Source organism: Oncorhynchus keta, chromosome 27 (assembly GCF_023373465.1).
Source record: "Oncorhynchus keta strain PuntledgeMale-10-30-2019 chromosome 27, Oket_V2, whole genome shotgun sequence".
In the NCBI taxonomy this organism is placed as follows: Eukaryota; Metazoa; Chordata; class Actinopteri; order Salmoniformes; family Salmonidae; genus Oncorhynchus; species Oncorhynchus keta.
In genome coordinates, this window is record NC_068447.1 from 15,654,408 (window position 1) to 15,680,096 (window position 25,689).

Below are 25,689 nucleotides of genomic sequence, written 5' to 3' on the forward strand. Positions count from 1 at the left end.
GCTGTGAGTGTTCAGTGTCCTGTTCAGTGTCCTGTTCAGTGTCGTGCTGGTCTGCTGCTGGGGGCAGTTCGGGTACATTTATATATCTGCTCTGCTACATGGTTGTGTTGATATAAGGATGGATGGACATCAGACAACGTTTGTTCAACAGCGTAGAGGGGATTTACAGTTATGCTTTAGGGACAGAGGGAGGGAGGGTGGGAGAGAGATATAGAGAGGAGGGAGACAGAGGAGATGGAGAGAGGCAGATCACAGAAACACAGTTTGAGACAGATTCAGAGAGACCCTTGAACTGAATGGAGTAGTACACTACTACTAACAGTGAGTCAGCAGAACTTATCAACAGAGAGCAGTTAACTGAGAGGATGAAGAATCAGGCGGAAGCTTTTAAAGCTAAATGGCTCCTCTGTTTACACCTCTATAAAGTCCTCTAAGAACATCTATCATTATCTCTGCAGGCATATCTCTAATTATCTCTGAGCACACTGTGTCTCAAGCCACATCTCTCTCTCATCTGGAAATGGAGATGTGGAGATAGTTAAAAGCAGGAAATTGAAGAATAAAGCCACGGGTGGAACACGTATTAGTCAGCTGGATCAGGCCAGTTTATGTATTAGTCAGCTGGAGCAGGCCAGTTTATGTATTAGTCAGCTGGAGCAGGCCAGTTTATGTATTAGTCAGCTGGAGCAGGCCAGTTTATGTATTAGTCAGCTGGATCAGGCCAGTTTATGTATTAGTCAGCTGGATCAGGCCAGTTTATGTATTAGTCAGCTGGATCAGGCCAGTTTATGTATTAGTCAGCTGGATCAGGCCAGTTTATGTATTAGTCAGCTGGATCAGGCCAGTTTATGTATTAGTCAGCTGGATCAGGCCAGTTTATGTATTAGTCAGCTGGATCAGGCCAGTTTATGTATTAGTCGGCTGTATCAGGCCAGTTTATGTATTAGTCGGCTGGATCAGGACAGTTTATGTATTAGTCAGCTGTATCAGGCCAGTTTATGTATTAGTCAGCTGGATCAGGCCAGTTTATGTATTAGTCAGCTGGATCAGGCCAGTTTATGTATTAGTCAGCTGGATCAGGCCAGTTTATGTATTAGTCAGCTGGATCAGGCCAGTTTATGTATTAGTCAGCTGGATCAGGCCAGTTTATGTATTAGTCAGCTGGATCAGGCCAGTTTATGTATTAGTCAGCTGGATCAGGACAGTTTATGTATTAGTCAGCTGGATCAGGCCAGTTTATGTATTAGTCAGCTGGATCAGGCCAGTTTATGTATTAGTCAGCTGGATCAGGCCAGTTTATGTATTAGTCAGCTGGATCAGGCCAGTTTATGTATTAGTCAGCTGGATCAGGACTGTTTATGTATTAGTCAGCTGGATCAGGACAGTTTATGTATTAGTCGGCTGGATCAGGCCAGTTTATGTATTAGTCAGCTGGATCAGGCCAGTTTATGTATTAGTCAGCTGGATCAGGACAGTTTATGTATTAGTCAGCTGGAGCAGGCCAGTTTATGTATTAGTCAGCTGGATCAGGCCAGTTTATGTATTAGTCAGCTGGAGCAGGCCAGTTTATGTATTAGTCAGCTGGATCAGGCCAGTTTATGTATTAGTCAGCTGGATCAGGCCAGTTTATGTATTAGTCAGCTGGAGCAGGCCAGTTTATGTATTAGTCAGCTGGATCAGGCCAGTTTAATAATAATAATAATATATGCCATTTAGCGGACGCTTTTATCCAAAGCGACTTATGTGTGCATACATTCTATGTATGGGTGGTCCCGGGAATCGAACCCACTACCCTGGCGTTACAAGCGCCATGCTCTACCAACTGAGCTACAGGACAACTGTAGCTCAGTTTATGTATTAGTCAGCTGGATCAGGACAGTTTATGTATTAGTCAGCTGGAGCAGGCCAGTTTATGTATTAGTCAGCTGGATCAGGCCAGTTTATGTATTAGTCAGCTGGATCAGGACAGTTTATGTATTAGTCAGCTGGATCAGGACAGTTTATGTATTAGTCAGCTGGATCAGGCCAGTTTATGTATTAGTCAGCTGGATCAGGACAGTTTATGTATTAGTCAGCTGGATCAGGACAGTTTATGTATTAGTCAGCTGGATCAGGCCAGTTTATGTATTAGTCAGCTGGATCAGGACAGTTTATGTATTAGTCAGCTGGATCAGGACAGTTTATGTATTAGTCAGCTGGATCAGGCCAGTTTATGTATTAGTCAGCTGGATCAGGCCAGTTTATGTATTAGTCAGCTGGATCAGGCCAGTTTATGTATTAGTCAGCTGGATCAGGCCAGTTTATGTATTAGTCAGCTGGAGCAGGCCAGTTTATGTATTAGTCAGCTGGATCAGGCCAGTTTATGTATTAGTCAGCTGGATCAGGCCAGTTTATGTATTAGTCAGCTGGAGCAGGCCAGTTTATGTATTAGTCAGCTGGGTCAGGCCAGTTTATGTATTAGTCAGCTGGATCAGGCCAGTTTATGTATTAGTCAGCTGGATCAGGCCAGTTTATGTATTAGTCAGCTGGATCAGGCCAGTTTATGTATTAGTCAGCTGGATCAGGCCAGTTTATGTATTAGTCAGCTGGATCAGGCCAGTTTATGTATTAGTCAGCTGGAGCAGGCCAGTTTATGTATTAGTCAGCTGGGTCAGGCCAGTTTATGTATTAGTCAGCTGGATCAGGCCAGTTTATGTATTAGTCAGCTGGATCAGGCCAGTTTATGTATTAGTCAGCTGGATCAGGCCAGTTTATGTATTAGTCAGCTGGATCAGGCCAGTTTATGTATTAGTCGGCTGGATCAGGACAGTTTATGTATTAGTCAGCTGTATCAGGCCAGTTTATGTATTAGTCAGCTGGATCAGGCCAGTTTATGTATTAGTCAGCTGGATCAGGCCAGTTTATGTATTAGTCAGCTGGATCAGGCCAGTTTATGTATTAGTCAGCTGGATCAGGCCAGTTTATGTATTAGTCAGCTGGATCAGGCCAGTTTATGTATTAGTCAGCTGGATCAGGCCAGTTTATGTATTAGTCAGCTGTATCAGGCCAGTTTATGTATTAGTCAGCTGGAGCAGGCCAGTTTATGTATTAGTCAGCTGGATCAGGACAGTTTATGTATTAGTCAGCTGGATCAGGCCAGTTTATGTATTAGTCAGCTGGATCAGGCCAGTTTATGTATTAGTCAGCTGGATCAGGCCAGTTTATGTATTAGTCAGCTGGATCAGGCCAGTTTATGTATTAGTCAGCTGGATCAGGCCAGTTTATGTATTAGTCAGCTGGATCAGGCCAGTTTATGTATTAGTCAGCTGGATCAGGCCAGTTTATGTATTAGTCAGCTGGATCAGGCCAGTTTATATATTAGTCAGCTGGATCAGGCCAGTTTATGTATTAGTCAGCTGGATCAGGCCAGTTTATGTATTAGTCAGCTGGATCAGGCCAGTTTATGTATTAGTCAGCTGGATCAGGACAGTTTATGTATTAGTCAGCTGGAGCAGGCCAGTTTATGTATTAGTCAGCTGGATCAGGCCAGTTTATGTATTAGTCAGCTGGATCAGGCCAGTTTATGTATTAGTCAGCTGGAGCAGGCCAGTTTATGTATTAGTCAGCTGGATCAGGACAGTTTATGTATTAGTCAGCTGGATCAGGCCAGTTTATGTATTAGTCAGCTGGATCAGGCCAGTTTATGTATTAGTCAGCTGGATCAGGCCAGTTTATGTATTAGTCAGCTGGATCAGGCCAGTTTATGTATTAGTCAGCTGGATCAGGCCAGTTTATGTATTAGTCAGCTGGATCAGGCCAGTTTATGTATTAGTCAGCTGGATCAGGCCAGTTTATGTGTATTAGTCAGCTGGATCAGGCCAGTTTATGTATTAGTCAGCTGGATCAGGCCAGTTTATGTATTAGTCAGCTGGATCAGGCCAGTTTATGTATTAGTCAGCTGGATCAGGCCAGTTTATGTATTAGTCAGCTGGAGCAGGCCAGTTTATGTATTAGTCAGCTGGATCAGGCCAGTTTATGTATTAGTCAGCTGGATCAGGCCAGTTTATGTATTAGTCAGCTGGATCAGGCCAGTTTATGTATTAGTCAGCTGGATCAGGCCAGTTTATGTATTAGTCAGCTGGATCAGGCCAGTTTATGTATTAGTCAGCTGGATCAGGCCAGTTTATGTATTAGTCAGCTGGATCAGGCCAGTTTATGTATTAGTCAGCTGGATCAGGCCAGTTTATGTATTAGTCAGCTGGATCAGGCCAGTTTATGTATTAGTCAGCTGGATCAGGCCAGTTTATGTATTAGTCAGCTGGATCAGGCCAGTTTATGTATTAGTCAGCTGGATCAGGCCAGTTTATGTATTAGTCAGCTGGATCAGGCCAGTTTATGTATTAGTCAGCTGGATCAGGCCAGTTTATGTATTAGTCAGCTGGATCAGGCCAGTTTATGTATTAGTCAGCTGGATCAGGCCAGTTTATGTATTAGTCAGCTGGATCAGGCCAGTTTATGTATTAGTCAGCTGGATCAGGCCAGTTTATGTATTAGTCAGCTGGAGCAGGCCAGTTTATGTATTAGTCAGCTGGGTCAGGCCAGTTTATGTATTAGTCAGCTGGATCAGGCCAGTTTATGTATTAGTCAGCTGGATCAGGCCAGTTTATGTATTAGTCAGCTGTATCAGGCCAGTTTATGTATTAGTCAGCTGGATCAGGCCAGTTTATGTATTAGTCGGCTGGATCAGGACAGTTTATGTATTAGTCAGCTGTATCAGGCCAGTTTATGTATTAGTCAGCTGGATCAGGCCAGTTTATGTATTAGTCAGCTGGATCAGGCCAGTTTATGTATTAGTCAGCTGGATCAGGACAGTTTATGTATTAGTCAGCTGGATCAGGCCAGTTTATGTATTAGTCAGCTGGATCAGGCCAGTTTATGTATTAGTCAGCTGGATCAGGCCAGTTTATGTATTAGTCAGCTGGATCAGGCCAGTTTATGTATTAGTCAGCTGTATCAGGCCAGTTTATGTATTAGTCAGCTGGAGCAGGCCAGTTTATGTATTAGTCAGCTGGATCAGGACAGTTTATGTATTAGTCAGCTGGATCAGGCCAGTTTATGTATTAGTCAGCTGGATCAGGCCAGTTTATGTATTAGTCAGCTGGATCAGGCCAGTTTATGTATTAGTCAGCTGGATCAGGCCAGTTTATGTATTAGTCAGCTGGATCAGGCCAGTTTATGTATTAGTCAGCTGGATCAGGCCAGTTTATGTATTAGTCAGCTGGATCAGGCCAGTTTATGTATTAGTCAGCTGGATCAGGCCAGTTTATATATTAGTCAGCTGGATCAGGCCAGTTTATGTATTAGTCAGCTGGATCAGGCCAGTTTATGTATTAGTCAGCTGGATCAGGCCAGTTTATGTATTAGTCAGCTGGATCAGGACAGTTTATGTATTAGTCAGCTGGAGCAGGCCAGTTTATGTATTAGTCAGCTGGATCAGGCCATTTTATGTATTAGTCAGCTGGATCAGGCCAGTTTATGTATTAGTCAGCTGGAGCAGGCCAGTTTATGTATTAGTCAGCTGGATCAGGACAGTTTATGTATTAGTCAGCTGGATCAGGCCAGTTTATGTATTAGTCAGCTGGATCAGGCCAGTTTATGTATTAGTCAGCTGGATCAGGACAGTTTATGTATTAGTCAGCTGGAGCAGGCCAGTTTATGTATTAGTCAGCTGGATCAGGCCAGTTTATGTATTAGTCAGCTGGAGCAGGCCAGTTTATGTATTAGTCAGCTGGATCAGGACAGTTTATGTATTAGTCAGCTGGATCAGGCCAGTTTATGTATTAGTCAGCTGGATCAGGCCAGTTTATGTATTAGTCAGCTGGATCAGGCCAGTTTATGTATTAGTCAGCTGTATCAGGCCAGTTTATGTATTAGTCAGCTGGATCAGGCCAGTTTATGTATTAGTCAGGTGGATCAGGACTGTTTATGTATTAGTCAGCTGGATCAGGACTGTTTATGTATTAGTCAGCTGGATCAGGCCAGTTTATGTATTAGTCAGCTGGATCAGGCCAGTTTATGTATTAGTCAGCTGGATCAGGCCAGTTTATGTATTAGTCAGCTGGATCAGGCCAGTTTATGTATTAGTCAGCTGGATCAGGCCAGTTTATGTATTAGTCAGCTGGATCAGGCCAGTTTATGTATTAGTCAGCTGGATCAGGCCAGTTTATATATTAGTCAGCTGGATCAGGCCAGTTTATGTATTAGTCAGCTGGATCAGGCCAGTTTATGTATTAGTCAGCTGGATCAGGCCAGTTTATGTATTAGTCAGCTGGATCAGGACAGTTTATGTATTAGTCTGCTGGAGCAGGCCAGTTTATGTATTAGTCAGCTGGATCAGGCCAGTTTATGTATTAGTCAGCTGGATCAGGCCAGTTTATGTATTAGTCAGCTGGAGCAGGCCAGTTTATGTATTAGTCAGCTGGATCAGGACAGTTTATGTATTAGTCAGCTGGATCAGGCCAGTTTATGTATTAGTCAGCTGGATCAGGACAGTTTATGTATTAGTCAGCTGGAGCAGGCCAGTTTATGTATTAGTCAGCTGGATCAGGCCAGTTTATGTATTAGTCAGCTGGAGCAGGCCAGTTTATGTATTAGTCAGCTGGATCAGGACAGTTTATGTATTAGTCAGCTGGATCAGGCCAGTTTATGTATTAGTCAGCTGGATCAGGCCAGTTTATGTATTAGTCAGCTGGATCAGGCCAGTTTATGTATTAGTCAGCTGGATCAGGCCAGTTTATGTATTAGTCAGCTGGATCAGGCCAGTTTATGTATTAGTCTGCTGGATCAGGCCAGTTTATGTATTAGTCAGCTGGATCAGGCCAGTTTATGTATTAGTCAGCTGGATCAGGCCAGTTTATGTATTAGTCAGCTGGATCAGGCCAGTTTATTTATTAGTCAGGTGGATCAGGACAGTTTATGTATTAGTCAGCTGGATCAGGCCAGTTTATGTATTAGTCAGCTGGATCAGGACAGTTTATGTATTAGTCAGCTGGATCAGGCCAGTTTATGTATTTGTCAGCTGGAGCAGGCCAGTTTATGTATTAGTCAGCTGGATCAGGCCAGTTTATGTATTAGTCAGCTGGATCAGGCCAGTTTATGTATTAGTCAGCTGGATCAGGCCAGTTTATGTATTAGTCAGCTGGAGCAGGCCAGTTTATGTATTAGTCAGCTGGGTCAGGCCAGTTTATGTATTAGTCAGCTGGATCAGGCCAGTTTATGTATTAGTCGGCTGGATCAGGCCAGTTTATGTATTAGTCGGCTGGATCAGGACAGTTTATGTATTAGTCAGCTGGATCAGGCCAGTTTATTTATTAGTCAGGTGGATCAGGACAGTTTATGTATTAGTCAGCTGGATCAGGCCAGTTTATGTATTAGTCAGCTGGATCAGGACAGTTTATGTATTAGTCAGCTGGATCAGGCCAGTTTATGTATTTGTCAGCTGGAGCAGGCCAGTTTATGTATTAGTCAGCTGGATCAGGCCAGTTTATGTATTAGTCAGCTGGATCAGGCCAGTTTATGTATTAGTCAGCTGGATCAGGCCAGTTTATGTATTAGTCAGCTGGAGCAGGCCAGTTTATGTATTAGTCAGCTGGGTCAGGCCAGTTTATGTATTAGTCAGCTGGATCAGGCCAGTTTATGTATTAGTCGGCTGGATCAGGCCAGTTTATGTATTAGTCGGCTGGATCAGGACAGTTTATGTATTAGTCGGCTGTATCAGGCCAGTTTATGTATTAGTCAGCTGGATCAGGCCAGTTTATGTATTAGTCAGCTGGATCAGGCCAGTTTATGTATTAGTCAGCTGGATCAGGACAGTTTATGTATTAGTCAGCTGGATCAGGCCAGTTTATGTATTAGTCAGCTGGATCAGGCCAGTTTATGTATTAGTCAGCTGGATCAGGCCAGTTTATGTATTAGTCAGCTGGATCAGGCCAGTTTATGTATTAGTCAGCTGGATCAGGACAGTTTATGTATTAGTCAGCTGGATCAGGACAGTTTATGTATTAGTCAGCTGGAGCAGGCCAGTTTATGTATTAGTCAGCTGGATCAGGACAGTTTATGTATTAGTCAGCTGGATCAGGACAGTTTATGTATTAGTCAGCTGGATCAGGCCAGTTTATGTATTAGTCAGCTGGATCAGGCCAGTTTATGTATTAGTCAGCTGGATCAGGCCAGTTTATGTATTAGTCAGCTGGATCAGGACAGTTTATGTATTAGTCAGCTGGAGCAGGCCAGTTTATGTATTAGTCAGCTGGATCAGGCCAGTTTATGTATTAGTCAGCTGGATCAGGCCAGTTTATGTATTAGTCAGCTGGATCAGGACAGTTTATGTATTAGTCAGCTGGATCAGGCCAGTTTATGTATTAGTCAGCTGGATCAGGCCAGTTTATGTATTAGTCAGCTGGATCAGGCCAGTTTATGTATTAGTCAGCTGGATCAGGCCAGTTTATGTATTAGTCAGCTGGATCAGGCCAGTTTATGTATTAGTCAGCTGGATCAGGACAGTTTATGTATTAGTCAGCTGGATCAGGCCAGTTTATGTATTAGTCAGCTGGAGCAGGCCAGTTTATGTATTAGTCAGCTGGAGCAGGCCAGTTTATGTATTAGTCAGCTGGAGCAGGCCAGTTTATGTATTAGTCAGCTGGATCAGGCCAGTTTATGTATTAGTCAGCTGGAGCAGGCCAGTTTATGTATTAGTCAGCTGGAGCAGGCCAGTTTATGTATTAGTCAGGTGGATCAGGACAGTTTATGTATTAGTCAGCTGGAGCAGGCCAGTTTATGTATTAGTCAGCTGGATCAGGCCAGTTTATGTATTAGTCAGCTGGATCAGGCCAGTTTATGTATTAGTCAGCTGGAGCAGGCCAGTTTATGTATTAGTCAGCTGGATCAGGACAGTTTATGTATTAGTCAGCTGGATCAGGCCAGTTCATGTATTAGTCAGCTGGAGCAGGCCAGTTTATGTATTAGTCAGCTGGAGCAGGCCAGTTTATGTATTAGTCAGCTGGATCAGGACAGTTTATGTATTAGTCAGCTGGAGCAGGCCAGTTTATGTATTAGTCAGCTGGATCAGGCCAGTTTATGTATTAGTCAGCTGGATCAGGACAGTTTATGTATTAGTCAGTTGGATCAGGCCAGTTTATGTATTAGTCAGCTGGATCAGGCCAGTTTATGTATTAGTCAGCTGGATCAGAACAGTTTATGTATTAGTCAGCTGGATCAGGACAGTTTATGTATTAGTCAGCTGGAGCAGGCCAGTTTATGTATTAGTCAGCTGGAGCAGGCCAGTTTATGTATTAGTCAGCTGGATCAGGCCAGTTTATGTATTAGTCAGCTGGATCAGGCCAGTTTATGTATTAGTCAGCTGGATCAGGCCAGTTTATGTATTAGTCAGCTGGATCAGGCCAGTTTATGTATTAGTCAGCTGGATCAGGCCAGTTTATGTATTAGTCAGCTGGATCAGGCCAGTTTATGTATTAGTCAGCTGGATCAGGCCAGTTTATGTATTAGTCAGCTGGATCAGGCCAGTTTATGTATTAGTCAGCAGGATCAGGCCAGTTTATTGTGGTCCTTTTATTTCTGTGCACTTCACTTCAAAGTATGCCTCTATTTTTGGTATGTCTTGGAAACCTTCATTATGTTATGTCTCCCAGTCACTGACCTCTTATGAAAACAGACATAGGGCATGTACTGTATTTATGAAGTTCAAACTAACACTAACCTGACATTCACTTCTCTGCCCTCTCTCTCTCTCTCTCTAACACTAACCTGACATTCACCTCTCTCTGCCCTCTCACTCCCTCTAACACTAACCTGACATTCACCTCTCTGCCCTTTCACTCTCTCTAACACTAACCTGACATTCACCTCTCTCTGCCCTCTCACTCCCTCTAACACTAACCTGACATTCACCTCTCTGCCCTCTCACTCTCTCTAACACTAACCTGACATTCACCTCTCTGCCCTCTCACTCTCTCTAACACTAACCTGACATTCACCTCTCTGCCCTCTCACTCTCTCTAACACTAACCTGACATTCACCTCTCTGCCCTCTCACTCTCTCTAACACTAACCTGACATTCACCTCTCTCTGCCCTCTCTAACACTAACCTGACATTCACTTCTCTGCCCTCTCACTCCCTCTAACACTAACCTGACATTCACCTCTCTGCCCTCTCACTCCCTCTAACACTAACCTGACATTCACCTCTCTCTGCCCTCTCTAACACTAACCTGACATTCACCTCTCTGCCCTTTCACTCTCTCTAACACTAACCTGACATTCACTTCTCTGCCCTCTCTCTCTTTCTAACACTAACCTGACATTCACCTCTCTCTGCCCTCTCACTCCCTCTAACACTAACCTGACATTCACCTCTCTCTGCCCTTTCACTCCCTCTAACACTAACCTGACATTCACCTCTCTGCCCTCTCACTCTCTCTAACACTAACCTGACATTCACCTCTCTGCCCTCTCACTCTCTCTAACACTAACCTGACATTCACCTCTCTGCCCTCTCACTCTCTCTAACACTAACCTGACATTCACCTCTCTCTGTCCTCTCTCTCTCTCTAACACTAACCTGACATTCACCTCTCTCTGCCCTCTCACTCTCTTTAACACTAACCTGACATTCACCTCTCTGCCCTCTCACTCTCTTTAACACTAACCTGACATTCACCTCTCTGCCCTCTCACTCCCTCTAACACTAACCTGACATTCACCTCTCTCTGCCCTCTCACTCTCTTTAACACTAACCTGACATTCACCTCTCTGCCCTCTCACTCCCTCTAACACTAACCTGACATTCACCTCTCTCTGCCCACTCTAACACTAACCTGACCTTCACCTCTCTCTGCCCTCTCACTCCCTCTAACACTAACCTGACATTCACCTCTCTGCCCTCTCACTCCCTCTAACACTAACCTGACATTCACCTCTCTCTGCCCTCTCACTCCCTCTAACACTAACCTGACATTCACCTCTCTCTGCCCTCTCACTCCCTCTAACACTAACCTGACATTCACCTCTCTCTGCCCTCTCACTCCCTCTAACACTAACCTGACATTCACCTCTCTGCCCTCTCACTCCCTCTAACACTAACCTGACATTCATCTCTCTCTGCCCTCTCACTACCTCTAACACTAACCTGACATTCACCTCTCTGCCCTCTCACTCCCTCTAACACTAACCTGACATGAACCTCTCTCTGCCCTCTCACTCTCTCTAACACTAACCTGACATTCACCTCTCTGCCCTCTCACTCTCTCTAACACTAACCTGACATCCACCTCTCTAACACTAACCTGACATTCACCTCTCTCTGCCCTCTCACTCCCTCTAACCCTAACCTGACATTCACCTCTATCTGCCCTCTCACTCCCTCTAACACTAACCTGACATTCACCTCTCTCTGCCCTCTCACTCCCTCTAACACTAACCTGACATTCACCTCTCTGCCCTCTCACTCCCTCTAACACTAACCTGACATTCACCTCTCTCTGCCCTCTCACTCCCTCTAACACTAACCTGACATTCACCTCTCTCTGCCCTCTCACTCCCTCTAACACTAACCTGACATTCACCTCTCTGCCCTCTCACTCCCTCTAACACTAACCTGACATTCATCTCTCTCTGCCCTCTCACTCCCTCTAACACTAACCTGACATTCACCTCTCTGCCCTCTCACTCCCTCTAACACTAACCTGACATTCACCTCTCTCTGCCCTCTCACTCTCTCTAACACTAACCTGACATTCACCTCTCTGCCCTCTCACTCTCTCTAACACTAACCTGACATGAACCTCTCTCTGCCCTCTCACTCTCTCTAACACTAACCTGACATTCACCTCTCTCTGCCCTCTCACTCTCTCTAACACTAACCTGACATCCACCTCTCTGCCCTCTCACTCTCTCTAACACTAACCTGACATTCACCTCTCTCTGCCCTCTCACTCCCTCTAACCCTAACCTGACATTCACCTCTATCTGCCCTCTCACTCCCTCTAACACTAACCTGACATTCACCTCTCTCTGCCCTCTCACTCTCTCTAACCCTAACCTGACATTCACCTCTATCTGCCCTCTCACTCCCTCTAACACTAACCTGACATTCACCTCTCTCTGCCCTCTCACTCTCTCTAACACTAACCTGACATTCACCTCTATCTGCCCTCTCACTCCCTCTAACACTAACCTGACATTCACCTCTCTGTCCTCTCACTCTCTCTAACACTAACCTGACATTCACCTCTCTCTGCCCTCTCACTCCCTCTAACACTAACCTGACATTCACCTCTCTGCCCTCTCACTCCCTCTAACACTAACCTGACATTCACCTCTCTCTGCCCTCTCACTCCCTCTAACACTAACCTGACATTCACCTCTCTGCCCTTTCACTCCCTCAAACACTAACCTGACATTCACCTCTCTGTCCTCTCACTCTCTCTAACACTAACCTGACATTCACCTCTCTCTGCCCTCTCACTCTCTAACACTAACCTGACATTCACCTCTCTCTGCCCTCTCACTCCCTCTAACACTAACCTGACATTCACCTCTCTGTCCTCTCACTCTCTCTAACACTAACCTGACATTCACCTCTCTCTGCCCTCTCTAACACTAACCTGACATTCACCTCTCTGCCCTCTCACTCCCTCTAACACTAACCTGACATTCACCTCTCTGCCCTTTCACTCCCTCTAACACTAACCTGACATTCACCTCTCTGCCCTCTCACTCTCTCTAACACTAACCTGACATTCACCTCTCTGCCCTCTCACTCTCTCTAACACTAACCTGACATTCACTTCTCTGCCCTCTCACTCCCTCTAACACTAACCTGACATTCACCTCTCTGCCCTCTCACTCTCTCTAACACTAACCTGACATTCACCTCTCTGCCCTCTCACTCTCTCTAACACTAACCTGACATTCACCTCTCTGCCCTTTCACTCTCTCTAACACTAACCTGACATTCACCTCTCTCTGCCCTCTCACTCCCTCTAACACTAACCTGACATTCACCTCTCTGCCCTCTCACTCTCTCTAACACTAACCTGACATTCACCTCTCTCTGCCCTCTCACTCTCTCTAACACTAACCTGACATTCACCTCTCTGCCCTCTCACTCCCTCTAACACTAACCTGACATGAACCTCTCTCTGCCCTCTCACTCTCTCTAACACTAACCTGACATTCACCTCTCTGCCCTCTCACTCTCTCTAACACTAACCTGACATCCACCTCTCTAACACTAACCTGACATTCACCTCTCTCTGCCCTCTCACTCCCTCTAACCCTAACCTGACATTCACCTCTATCTGCCCTCTCACTCTCTCTAACACTAACCTGACATTCACCTCTCTCTGCCCTCTCACTCCCTCTAACACTAACCTGACATTCACCTCTCTGCCCTCTCACTCCCTCTAACACTAACCTGACATTCACCTCTCTCTGCCCTCTCACTCCCTCTAACACTAACCTGACATTCACCTCTCTCTGCCCTCTCACTCCCTCTAACACTAACCTGACATTCACCTCTCTGCCCTCTCTCTCCCTCTAACACTAACCTGACATTCACCTCTCTCTGCCCTCTCACTCCCTCTAACACTAACCTGACATTCACCTCTCTGCCCTCTCACTCCCTCTAACACTAACCTGACATTCACCTCTCTGCCCTCTCACTCTCTCTAACACTAACCTGACATGAACCTCTCTCTGCCCTCTCACTCTCTCTAACACTAACCTGACATTCACCTCTCTCTGCCCTCTCACTCTCTCTAACACTAACCTGACATCCACCTCTCTAACACTAACCTGACATTCACCTCTCTGCTGCCCTCTCACTCCCTCTAACCCTAACCTGACATTCACCTCTATCTGCCCTCTCACTCCCTCTAACACTAACCTGACATTCACCTCTCTCTGCCCTCTCACTCTCTCTAACCCTAACCTGACATTCACCTCTATCTGCCCTCTCACTCCCTCTAACACTAACCTGACATTCACCTCTCTCTGCCCTCTCACTCTCTCTAACACTAACCTGACATTCACCTCTATCTGCCCTCTCACTCCCTCTAACACTAACCTGACATTCACCTCTCTGCCCTCTCACTCTCTCTAACACTAACCTGACATTCACCTCTCTCTGCCCTCTCACTCCCTCTAACACTAACCTGACATTCACCTCTCTGCCCTCTCACTCTCTCTAACACTAACCTGACATTCACCTCTCTGCCCTCTCACTCTCTCTAACACTAACCTGACATTCACCTCTCTGCCCTCTCACTCCCTCTAACACTAACCTGACATTCACCTCTCTGCCCTCTCACTCTCTCTAACACTAACCTGACATTCACCTCTCTCTGCCCTCTCACTCTCTAACACTAACCTGACATTCACCTCTCTCTGCCCTCTCACTCCCTCTAACACTAACCTGACATTCACCTCTCTGTCCTCTCACTCTCTAACACTAACCTGACATTCACCTCTCTGTCCTCTCACTCTCTCTAACACTAACCTGACATTCACCTCTCTCTGCCCTCTCACTCTCTAACACTAACCTGACATTCACCTCTCTCTGCCCTCTCACTCCCTCTAACACTAACCTGACATTCACCTCTCTGTCCTCTCACTCTCTAACACTAACCTGACATTCACTCTCTCTGCCCTCTCACTCCCTCTAACACTAACCTGACATTCACCTCTCTGTCCTCTCACTCTCTAACACTAACCTGACATTCACCTCTCTCTGCCCTCTCACTCTCTAACACTAACCTGACATTCACCTCTCTCTGCCCTCTCACTCCCTCTAACACTAACCTGACATTCACCTCTCTGTCCTCTCACTCTCTAACACTAACCTGACATTCACCTCTCTGTCCTCTCACTCTCTAACACTAACCTGACATTCACCTCTCTCTGCCCTCTCACTCTCTAACACTAACCTGACATTCACCTCTCTCTCTGCCCTCTCACTCTCTAACACTAACCTGACATTCACCTCTCTCTGCCCTCTCACTCCCTCTAACACTAACCTGACATTCACCTCTCTGTCCTCTCACTCTCTCTAACACTAACCTGACATTCACCTCTCTGCCCTCTCTAACACTAACCTGACATTCACCTCTCTGCCCTCTCACTCCCTCTAACACTAACCTGACATTCACCTCTCTGCCCTTTCACTCCCTCTAACACTAACCTGACATTCACCTCTCTGCCCTCTCACTCTCTCTAACACTAACCTGACATTCACTTCTCTGCCCTCTCACTCCCTCTAACACTAACCTGACATTCACCTCTCTGCCCTCTCTCTCTCTCTAACACTAACCTGACATTCACTTCTCTGCCCTCTCACTCTCTCTAACACTAACCTGACATTCACTTCTCTGCCCTCTCACTCCCTCTAACACTAACCTGACATTCACCTCTCTGCCCTCTCACTCTCTCTAACACTAACCTGACATTCACCTCTCTGCCCTCTCACTCCCTCTAACACTAACCTGACATTCACCTCTCTGCCCTCTCACTCTCTTTAACACTAACTTGACATTCACCTCTCTGCCCTCTCACTCTCTTTAACACTAACCTGACATTCACCTCTCTGCCCTCTCACTCCCTCTAACACTAACCTGACATTCACCTCTCTCTGCCCTCTCTAACACTAACCTGACCTTCACCTCTCTCTGCCCTCTCACTCCCTCTAACACTAACCTGACATTCACCTCTCTCTGCCCTCTCACTCCCTCTAACACTAACCTGACATTCACCTCTCTGCCCTCTCACTCCCTCTAACACTAACCTGACATTCACCTCTCTCTGCCCTCTCACTCCCTCTAACACTAACCTGACATTCACCTCTCTCTGCCCTCTCACTCCCTCTAACACTAACCTGACATTCACCTCTCTGCCCTCTCACTCCCTCTAACACTAACCTGACATTCATCTCTCTCTGCCCTCTCACTACCTCTAACACTAACCTGACATTCACCTCTCTGCCCTCTCACTCCCTCTAACACTAACCTGACATGAACCTCTCTCTGCCCTCTCACTCTCTCTAACACTAACCTGACATTCACCTCTCTGCCCTCTCACTCTCTCTAACACTAACCTGACATCCACCTCTCTAACACTAACCTGACATTCACCTCTCTCTGCCCTCTCACTCCCTCTAACCCTAACCTGACATTCACCTCTATCTGCCCTCTCACTCCCTCTAACACTAACCTGACATTCACCTCTCTCTGCCCTCTCACTCCCTCTAACACTAACCTGACATTCACCTCTCTGCCCTCTCACTCCCTCTAACACTAACCTGACATTCACCTCTCTGCCCTCTAACACCTCTCCTCTAACACTAACCTGACATTCACCTCTCTCTGCCCTCTCACTCCCTCTAACACTAACCTGACATTCACCTCTCTGCCCTCTCACTCCCTCTAACACTAACCTGACATTCATCTCTCTCTGCCCTCTCACTCCCTCTAACACTAACCTGACATTCACCTCTCTGCCCTCTCACTCCCTCTAACACTAACCTGACATTCACCTCTCTGCCCTCTCACTCTCTCTAACACTAACCTGACATGAACCTCTCTCTGCCCTCTCACTCTCTCTAACACTAACCTGACATTCACCTCTCTCTGCCCTCTCACTCTCTCTAACACTAACCTGACATCCACCTCTCTGCCCTCTCACTCTCTCTAACACTAACCTGACATTCACCTCTCTCTGCCCTCTCACTCCCTCTAACCCTAACCTGACATTCACCTCTCTCTGCCCTCTCACTCCCTCTAACACTAACCTGACATTCACCTCTCTCTGCCCTCTCACTCTCTCTAACACTAACCTGACATTCACCTCTCTCTGCCCTCTCACTCCCTCTAACACTAACCTGACATTCACCTCTCTCTGCCCTCTCACTCTCTCTAACACTAACCTGACATTCACCTCTCTCTGCCCTCTCACTCCCTCTAACACTAACCTGACATTCACCTCTCTGCCCTCTCACTCTCTCTAACACTAACCTGACATTCACCTCTCTCTGCCCTCTCACTCCCTCTAACACTAACCTGACATTCACCTCTCTGCCCTCTCTCTCTCTCTAACACTAACCTGACATTCACCTCTCTGCCCTCTCACTCTCTCTAACACTAACCTGACATTCACCTCTCTGCCCTCTCACTCCCTCTAACACTAACCTGACATTCACCTCTCTGCCCTCTCACTCTCTCTAACACTAACCTGACATTCACCTCTCTCTGCCCTCTCACTCTCTAACACTAACCTGACATTCACCTCTCTCTGCCCTCTCACTCCCTCTAACACTAACCTGACATTCACCTCTCTGTCCTCTCACTCTCTAACACTAACCTGACATTCACCTCTCTGTCCTCTCACTCTCTCTAACACTAACCTGACATTCACCTCTCTCTGCCCTCTCACTCTCTAACACTAACCTGACATTCACCTCTCTCTGCCCTCTCACTCCCTCTAACACTAACCTGACATTCACCTCTCTGTCCTCTCACTCTCTAACACTAACCTGACATTCACCTCTCTCTGCCCTCTCACTCCCTCTAACACTAACCTGACATTCACCTCTCTGTCCTCTCACTCTCTAACACTAACCTGACATTCACCTCTCTCTGCCCTCTCACTCTCTAACACTAACCTGACATTCACCTCTCTCTGCCCTCTCACTCCCTCTAACACTAACCTGACATTCACCTCTCTGTCCTCTCACTCTCTAACACTAACCTGACATTCACCTCTCTGTCCTCTCACTCTCTAACACTAACCTGACATTCACCTCTCTCTGCCCTCTCACTCTCTAACACTAACCTGACATTCACCTCTCTCTGCCCTCTCACTCTCTCTAACACTAACCTGACATTCACCTCTCTCTGCCCTCTCACTCCCTCTAACACTAACCTGACATTCACCTCTCTGTCCTCTCACTCTCTCTAACACTAACCTGACATTCACCTCTCTCTGCCCTCTCTAACACTAACCTGACATTCACCTCTCTGCCCTCTCACTCCCTCTAACACTAACCTGACATTCACCTCTCTGCCCTTTCACTCCCTCTAACACTAACCTGACATTCACCTCTCTGCCCTCTCACTCTCTCTAACACTAACCTGACATTCACTTCTCTGCCCTCTCACTCCCTCTAACACTAACCTGACATTCACCTCTCTGCCCTCTCTCTCTCTCTAACACTAACCTGACATTCACTTCTCTGCCCTCTCACTCTCTCTAACACTAACCTGACATTCACTTCTCTGCCCTCTCACTCCCTCTAACACTAACCTGACATTCACCTCTCTGCCCTTTCACTCTCTCTAACACTAACCTGACATTCACCTCTCTGCCCTCTCACTCCCTCTAACACTAACCTGACATTCACCTCTCTCTGCCCTCTCACTCCCTCTAACACTAACCTGACATTCACCTCTCTGCCCTCTCACTCCCTCTAACACTAACCTGACATTCACCTCTCTGCCCTCTCACTCTCTCTAACACTAACCTGACATTCACCTCTCTGCCCTCTCACTCTCTCTAACACTAACCTGACATTCACCTCTCTGCCCTCTCACTCTCTCTAACACTAACCTGACATTCACCTCTCTGCCCTCTCTAACACTAACCTGACATTCACCTCTCTGCCCTTTCACTCTCTCTAACACTAACCTGACATTCACCTGACATTCACCTCTCTGCCCTCTCTCTGCCCTCTTTCTCTCTTCAGATAGAGAATCTTTTGGAGCAGTTAAAGGACAAGGACAAGCAGCTGACGGGTCTGAGAGACAGAGTCAAGGGTCTCCAGACTGACTCCAGCAACACAGACACAGCACTGACCACGCTGGAGGAGGCCCTGTCTGAAAAGGTATGCTAGGCCGGGAGGACGGCAGAAGGAAAGAGTTGAATAAAAGTAGGATAGCAGAAAAGAGAGAGGGGGATAGGGAGACAACGGTATTGAGAGAACGACATAGTAGGAAAAAGAGGAGGGAGTCTCCAGCATCATAGACTGGACAGCGAGTATGAGAAGGAGAAAGACTAGTGTGAAGTGACAGAATTCCTTCCAGATAGAAAGGGTTATAGATAGATTGTCTGTAGATGAAGGACAGGACCCATGCTGAGTGTAAAGGATGTTTACTCATTCTCTATGCAGTTAGTGTGATGTCATAGACAGGTTTTAACTGGCCCTGCTCACACAGTCAGACCACCTCACTGTTGCTGACCACATATACATCAACTCAGACTGATAGATATACAATGGAACAGATGCAGGGAAACCCCAGAGCCTCTGTATCTCCACGGCGACTATAGAGATTGAGGATGAGGATACGAGTGGTTATGATTGGAGATGGATGATCAACTCATATGTTATGTGTCACTTGCGCTGAATACAACAACCTCACAGTGAAATGCTTACTTACAAGCCCTTAATCAACAATGTAGACCTTAGTGTGAAATGCTTACTTACAAGCCCTTAATCAACAATGTAGACCTTAGTGTGAAATGCTTACTTACAAGCCCTTAACCAACAATGTAGACCTTAGTGTGAAATGCTTACTTACAAGCCCTTAATCAACAATGTAGACCTTAGTGTGAAATGCTTACTTACAAGCCCTTAATCAACAATGTAGACCTTAGTGTGAAATGCTTACTTACAAGCCCTTAACCAACAACGTAGACCTTAGTGTGAAATGCTTACTTACAAGCCCTTAAGCAACAGTGTAGACCTTAGTGTGAAATGCTTACTTACAAGCCCTTAATCAACAATGTAGACCTTAGTGTGAAATGCTTACTTACAAGCCCTTAAGCAACAATGTAGACCTTAGTGTGAAATGCTTACTTACAAGCCCTTAATCAACAATGTAGACCTTAGTGTGAAATGCTTACTTACAAGCCCTTAATCAACAATGTAGACCTTAGTGTGAAATGCTTACTTACAAGCCCTTAATCAACAATGTAGACCTTAGTGTGAAATGCTTACTTACAAGCCCTTAAGCAACAATGTAGACCTTAGTGTGAAATGCTTACTTACAAGCCCTTAACCAACAGTGTAGACCTTAGTGTGAAATGCTTACTTACAAGCCCTTAAGCAACAATGTAGACCTTAGTGTGAAATGCTTACTTACAAGCCCTTAAGCAACAACGTAGACCTTAGTGTGAAATGCTTACTTACAAGCCCTTAAGCAACAACGTAGACCTTAGTGTGAAATGCTTACTTACAAGCCCTTAAGCAACAACGTAGACCTTAGTGTGAAATGCTTACTTACAAGCCCTTAATCAACAATGTAGACCTTAGTGTGAAATGCTTACTTACAAGCCCTTAATCAACAATGTAGACCTTAGTGTGAAATGCTTACTTACAAGCCCTTAAGCAACAATGTAGACCTTAGTGTGAAATGCTTACTTACAAGCCCTTAAGCAACAATGTAGACCTTAGTGTGAAATGCTTACTTACAAGCCCTTAAGCAACAATGTAGACCTTAGTGTGAAATGCTTACTTACAAGCCCTTAAGCAACAATGTAGACCTTAGTGTGAAATGCTTACTTACAAGCCCTTAAGCAACAATGTAGACCTTAGTGTGAAATGCTTACTTACAAGCCCTTAAGCAACAATGTAGACCTTAGTGTGAAATGCTTACTTACAAGCCCTTAATCAACAATGCAGTTTTCTGAAGATTTTAAAAATATATATATATTTAACAAATAATTAAGGTGCAACAATAAAATAACAGTGTTGAGGCTATATACAGAGAGTTCCAGTACAGGGTCAATGTGCGGGGGCACCGGTTAATTGAGGTAATTTGATCATGTAGGTAGAGGTAAAGGGACTATGCATGGATAATAAACAGAATAGCTTCAGCATTAAAATGGGGGGTAGGGACAATGCAAATATTCCGGGTAGCCATTTAATTAACTGTTCAAGAGTTATGGCATGGTGGTAGAAGCTGTTAAGAGGCCTTTTTGTCCTAGACTTGGCGCTCCGGTACCGCTTGCCGTGCGGTAGTAGAGAGAAAAGTCTATGACTGGGGTGGCTGGAGTCCTTGGCAATTTTTTGGGCCTTCCTCTGACACCGCCTGGTATAGAGGTCCTGGATGGCAGGACCGTACTGGGCCGTACGCACTACCCTCTGTAGTGCCTTGTGGTGAGGAGGCTGAGCAGTTACCATACCAGGTGGTGATGCAACCATTCAGGATACCCTCTAATTTTTGAGGATCTGGGGGCCCATGGTGTTGAATGCTAAGCTGTAGTCAATGAATAGCATTCTCACAGGTGTTCATTTTGTCCAGGTGGGAAAGGGCAGTGTGGAGTGCAATAGAGATTGCATCATCTGTGGATCTGTTGGGGCGGTATGCAAATTGGAGTGGTTCTAGGTTTTCTGGGATAATGCTGTTGATGTGAGCCATGACCAGCCTTTCGATGCACTTCATGGCTACAGACGTGAGTGCTACGGGTCGGTAGTCATTTAGGCAGGTTACCTTAGTGTTCTTGGGCACTGGGACTATGGTGGTCTGCTTGAAACGTGGGTTATTTCAGACTCGGTCAGGGACAGGTTGAAAATGTCAGTAAAGACACTTGCAGGCTGGTCAGCGCATGCTCTGAGTACACATCCTGGTAATTCATCTGGCACTGCAGCCTTGTGAATGTTGACCTGATCACATAGTCGTCCGGATCAGCTGATGCTCTTATGCATGATTCAGTGTTGCTTGCCTCGAAGCGAGCATAAAAGTTATTTAGCTCATCTGGTAGGCTTGTGTCGCAGGGCACCTTGTGGCTGTGCTTCCCTTTGTAGTCCGTAATAGTTTGCAAGCCCTGCCACACCTGACGAGCGTCTGAGCCGGTGTAGTAGGATTCAATCTTAGCCCTGTATTGATGCTTTGCCTGTTTGATGGTTCATCAGAGGGCATAGCAGGATATCTTATAAGCGTCTGGGTTAGAGTCTTCCTCCTTGAAAGTGGCAGCTCTACCCTTTAGCTCAGTGCGGATGTTGCCTGTAATCCATGTCTTCTGGTTGGGGTATGTACGCACGGTCACTGTGGGGACAACGTCATCGATGCAGTTATGATGGGGTGTACTCCTCAACGCCATCGGAAGAATCCCGGAACATATTCCAGTCTGTGCTATCCGGGTAGACTGTGTAGAGCAAAACAGTCTTGTAGCTTAGCATTTGCGTCCTCTGACCACTTCCTTATTGAGCGAGTCACTGGTACTTCCTGCTTTAGTTTTTGCTTTATAAGCAGGAATCAGGAGGATAGAGTTATGGTTAGATTTGCCAAATGGTGGGCGAGTTACAAACAACGCAAAAAAAATTAACAAAATAGCACAGTTGGTTAGGAGCACATAAAACGGCAGCCATCCCCACCGGCGCCATTCTTTGGCTATGGAGGGGATGATGACGATGATGGAGACTCCATCACATTAGGTTAGATTCCTGACTTACATTTTTTTCAAGGGAAACCAATACATTTTTGAGACATCACTTACAAAGTCACCATCTCGACCTAACCGATGGCTTTGTAGAATTGTATAGGGCAAGGTAGAGCTGTGTAGAGCAATGTATGGCTGGGTAGGTCCAGGTAGGCTGTGTAGGGCTATGTAGGGCTGGGTAGGCTTTGTAGGGCTATGTAGGGCTGGGTAGGGCCGGGTAGACTGTGTAGAGCTATGTAGGGCTGGGTAGGGCCGGGTAGGCTGTGTAGAGCTATGTAGGGCTGGGTAGGGCCAGGTAGGCTGTGTAGGGCTATGTAGGGCTGGGTAGGGCCAGGTAGGCTGTGTAGGGCCGGGTAGGGCCAGGTAGACTGTGTAGGGCTATGTAGGGCTGGGTAGGGCCAGGTAGGCTGTGTAGGGCTATGTAGGGCTGGGTAGGGCCAGGTAGGCTGTGTAGGGCCGGGTAGGGCCAGGTAGACTGTGTAGGGCTATGTAGGGCTGGGTAGGGCCAGGTAGGCTGTGTAGGGCTATGTAGGGCTGGGTAGGCTGGGTAGGGCTGTGTAGGGCTGGGTAGGGCCAGGTAGACTGTGTAGGGCTATGTAGGGCTGGGTAGGGCCAGGTAGGCTGTGTAGGGCTATGTAGGGCTGGGTAGGGCCAGGTAGGCTGTGTAGGGCCGGGTAGGGCCAGGTAGGCTGTGTAGGGCTATGTAGGGCTGGGTAGGGCCAGGTAGACTGTGTAGGGCTATGTAGGGCTGGGTAGGGCCGGGTAGACTGTGTAGGGCTATATGGTGCTGGGTAGGGCCAGGTAGGCTGTGTAGGGCTATGTAGGGCTGGGAAGGGCCGGGTAGACTGTGTAGGGCAGTGTAGGGTTGAGAAGGCTATCTACGGCTCTGTAGGCTTGAGAATGACTCCATTGAGCCCTCCATTGAGTTACAGTGCATCTGTGTGTGTTGGTCTGGCTAAGTGGATGAGATGGATGCTAATTGTTGGTTCTAAACAGACTGAGTTTGTTTTCTCTGGGTTGGTTGGTGAGAGAACAGCTGTTGTTCATAAGACCTCACCTCAGCGTTAGTCAGTTAGCCCTCCCCACAGCCGTCGCTATGCTAGCGCCACACATGAATCACCTTTCAGGTCAACACAGGCTTTTATTTTAGCTAATTGTTTTTGCTAAAGGTTGCCGTGTGGGATACTTATCCAATAAAAAGGCTTAATTTTCCAGAATTCAGGTTGAACAAGTCACTTTCCGGTTACATGGAAAGTCTTACTCAACCAGGACAAAATTCCGATGTGTATTTTTTTTGTTTTCTCCTTTGAAAGCGGCGTGTTTTTCCTTCTATACACAAACACTGAGCGATATGTTTATGTATTTACAACGACAGCTAAGGACTTCTCATGATTTCTAAACATCATCTGTTGATGTTACAAGGGCATTGCTCAACTGACAGTGGTCATTCCTAACGTCGTCATCGCCACCCTCATCATCATCATCATCATCATCATCGTGGTCATGGTTTTCAGTGTAGATGAGGGTGTGTTGTGGAGGACTGGTGTGGACCACTAAAGATAATTGTGAAGGGCAGTATGGAGATATGGGACCATGCTCACCTTTGTTCCACATGTTTAACAATGGCTGCCAGGGGTTAGCGCTGCGTGGTGTGTGTGTGTGTTTGTATATGAGTGTGTGTGTGTTTGATGGAGGTTGAGTGTGATTGGCTGGGCTGAGGTGTATCCTGGTCTGCCAAGTGTAAACTCATGTCAGGAACTGACGGAAGAGAGGCAATGCAAACATCCTAAGTGGAACCGGACAAGACAGGCAATGGTGTTCTGCATTTGGTTCTGTTTTATGAGATGCTGCAGTAGGCTTTGTCCAGTCACCCTCAGCTGTGTTCCAATACTCATACGAACCGCACAAACAGCACTACTTGTGATGGAAATTGATTATGTAGTATGCTTATTGGTCATAGTATGGATATAGTTAGTATGCTTATTGGTCATAGTATGGATATAGTTAGTATGGATATGGATATAGTATGGATATAGTTAGTATGGATATGGATATAGTATGGATATAGTTAGTATGCTTATTGGTCATAGTATAGATATAGTTAGTATGGATATGGATATAGTATGGATATAGTTAGTATGCTTATTGGTCATAGTATGGATATAGTTAGTATGCTTATTGGTCATAGTATGGATATAGTTAGTATGCTTATTGGTCAAAGTATGGATATAGTTAGTATGGATATGGATTTGGTATAGATATAGTTAGTATGGATATGGCTATAGTATGGATATAGTTAGTATGGATATGGATATAGTATGGATATAGTTAGTATGCTTATTGGTCATAGTATAGATATAGTTAGTATGGATATGGATTTGGTATAGATATAGTTAGTATGGATATAGTATGGATATAGTTAGTATGGATATAGTATGGATATAGTTAGTATGGATATAGTATGGATATAGTTAGTATGGATATGGATATAGTATGGATATAGTTAGTATGGATATGGATATAGTATGGATATAGTATGGATATAGTATGGATATAGTTAGTATGGATATGGATATAGTATGGATATAGTATGGATATAGTATGGATGTAGTTAGTATGGATAGGGATATAGTATGGATATAGTTAGTATGGATATGGATATAGTATGGATATAATTAGTATGGATATGGATATAGTATGGATATAGTTAGTATGGATATGGATATAGTATGGATATAGTTAGTATGGATATGGATATAGTATGGATATAGTACGTATGGATATGCATATAGTATGGATATAGTTAGTATGGATATGGATATAGTATGGATATAGTTAGTATGGATATGGATATTGTATGGATATAGTATGGATATAGTTAGTATGGATATGGATATAGTATGGATATAGTTAGTATGGATATGGATATAGTATGGATTTAGTTAGTATGGATATGGATATAGTATGGATATAGTTAGTATGCTTATTGGCCATAGTATGTATATAGTTAGTATGCTTATTGGTCATAGTATGGATATAGTTAGTATGGATATGGATATAGTATGGATATAGTTAGTATGCTTATTGGTCATAGTATGGATATAGTGAGTATGCTTATTGGTCATAGTATGGATATAGTTAGTATGGATATGGATATAGTATGGATATAGTTAGTATGCTTATTGGTCATAGTATAGATATAGTTA

The 25,689-nt window shown here is 45.3% G+C and overlaps 1 protein-coding gene across 3 annotated transcripts in view; it reads left to right on the top strand.

Annotated features, from left to right (window-relative positions):
- Window positions 1-25,689, top strand: part of LOC118378578 (ERC protein 2-like) — a 613,000-nt gene that overhangs the window by 203,623 nt on the left and 383,688 nt on the right. For all 3 annotated transcript variants that reach the window (XM_052481811.1, XM_052481812.1, XM_052481813.1), the window contains one exon: window positions 18,789-18,926. In XM_052481811.1, coding sequence (XP_052337771.1) covers window positions 18,789-18,926 — 138 coding nt within the window. The remainder of the gene's footprint in view (window positions 1-18,788; window positions 18,927-25,689) is intronic.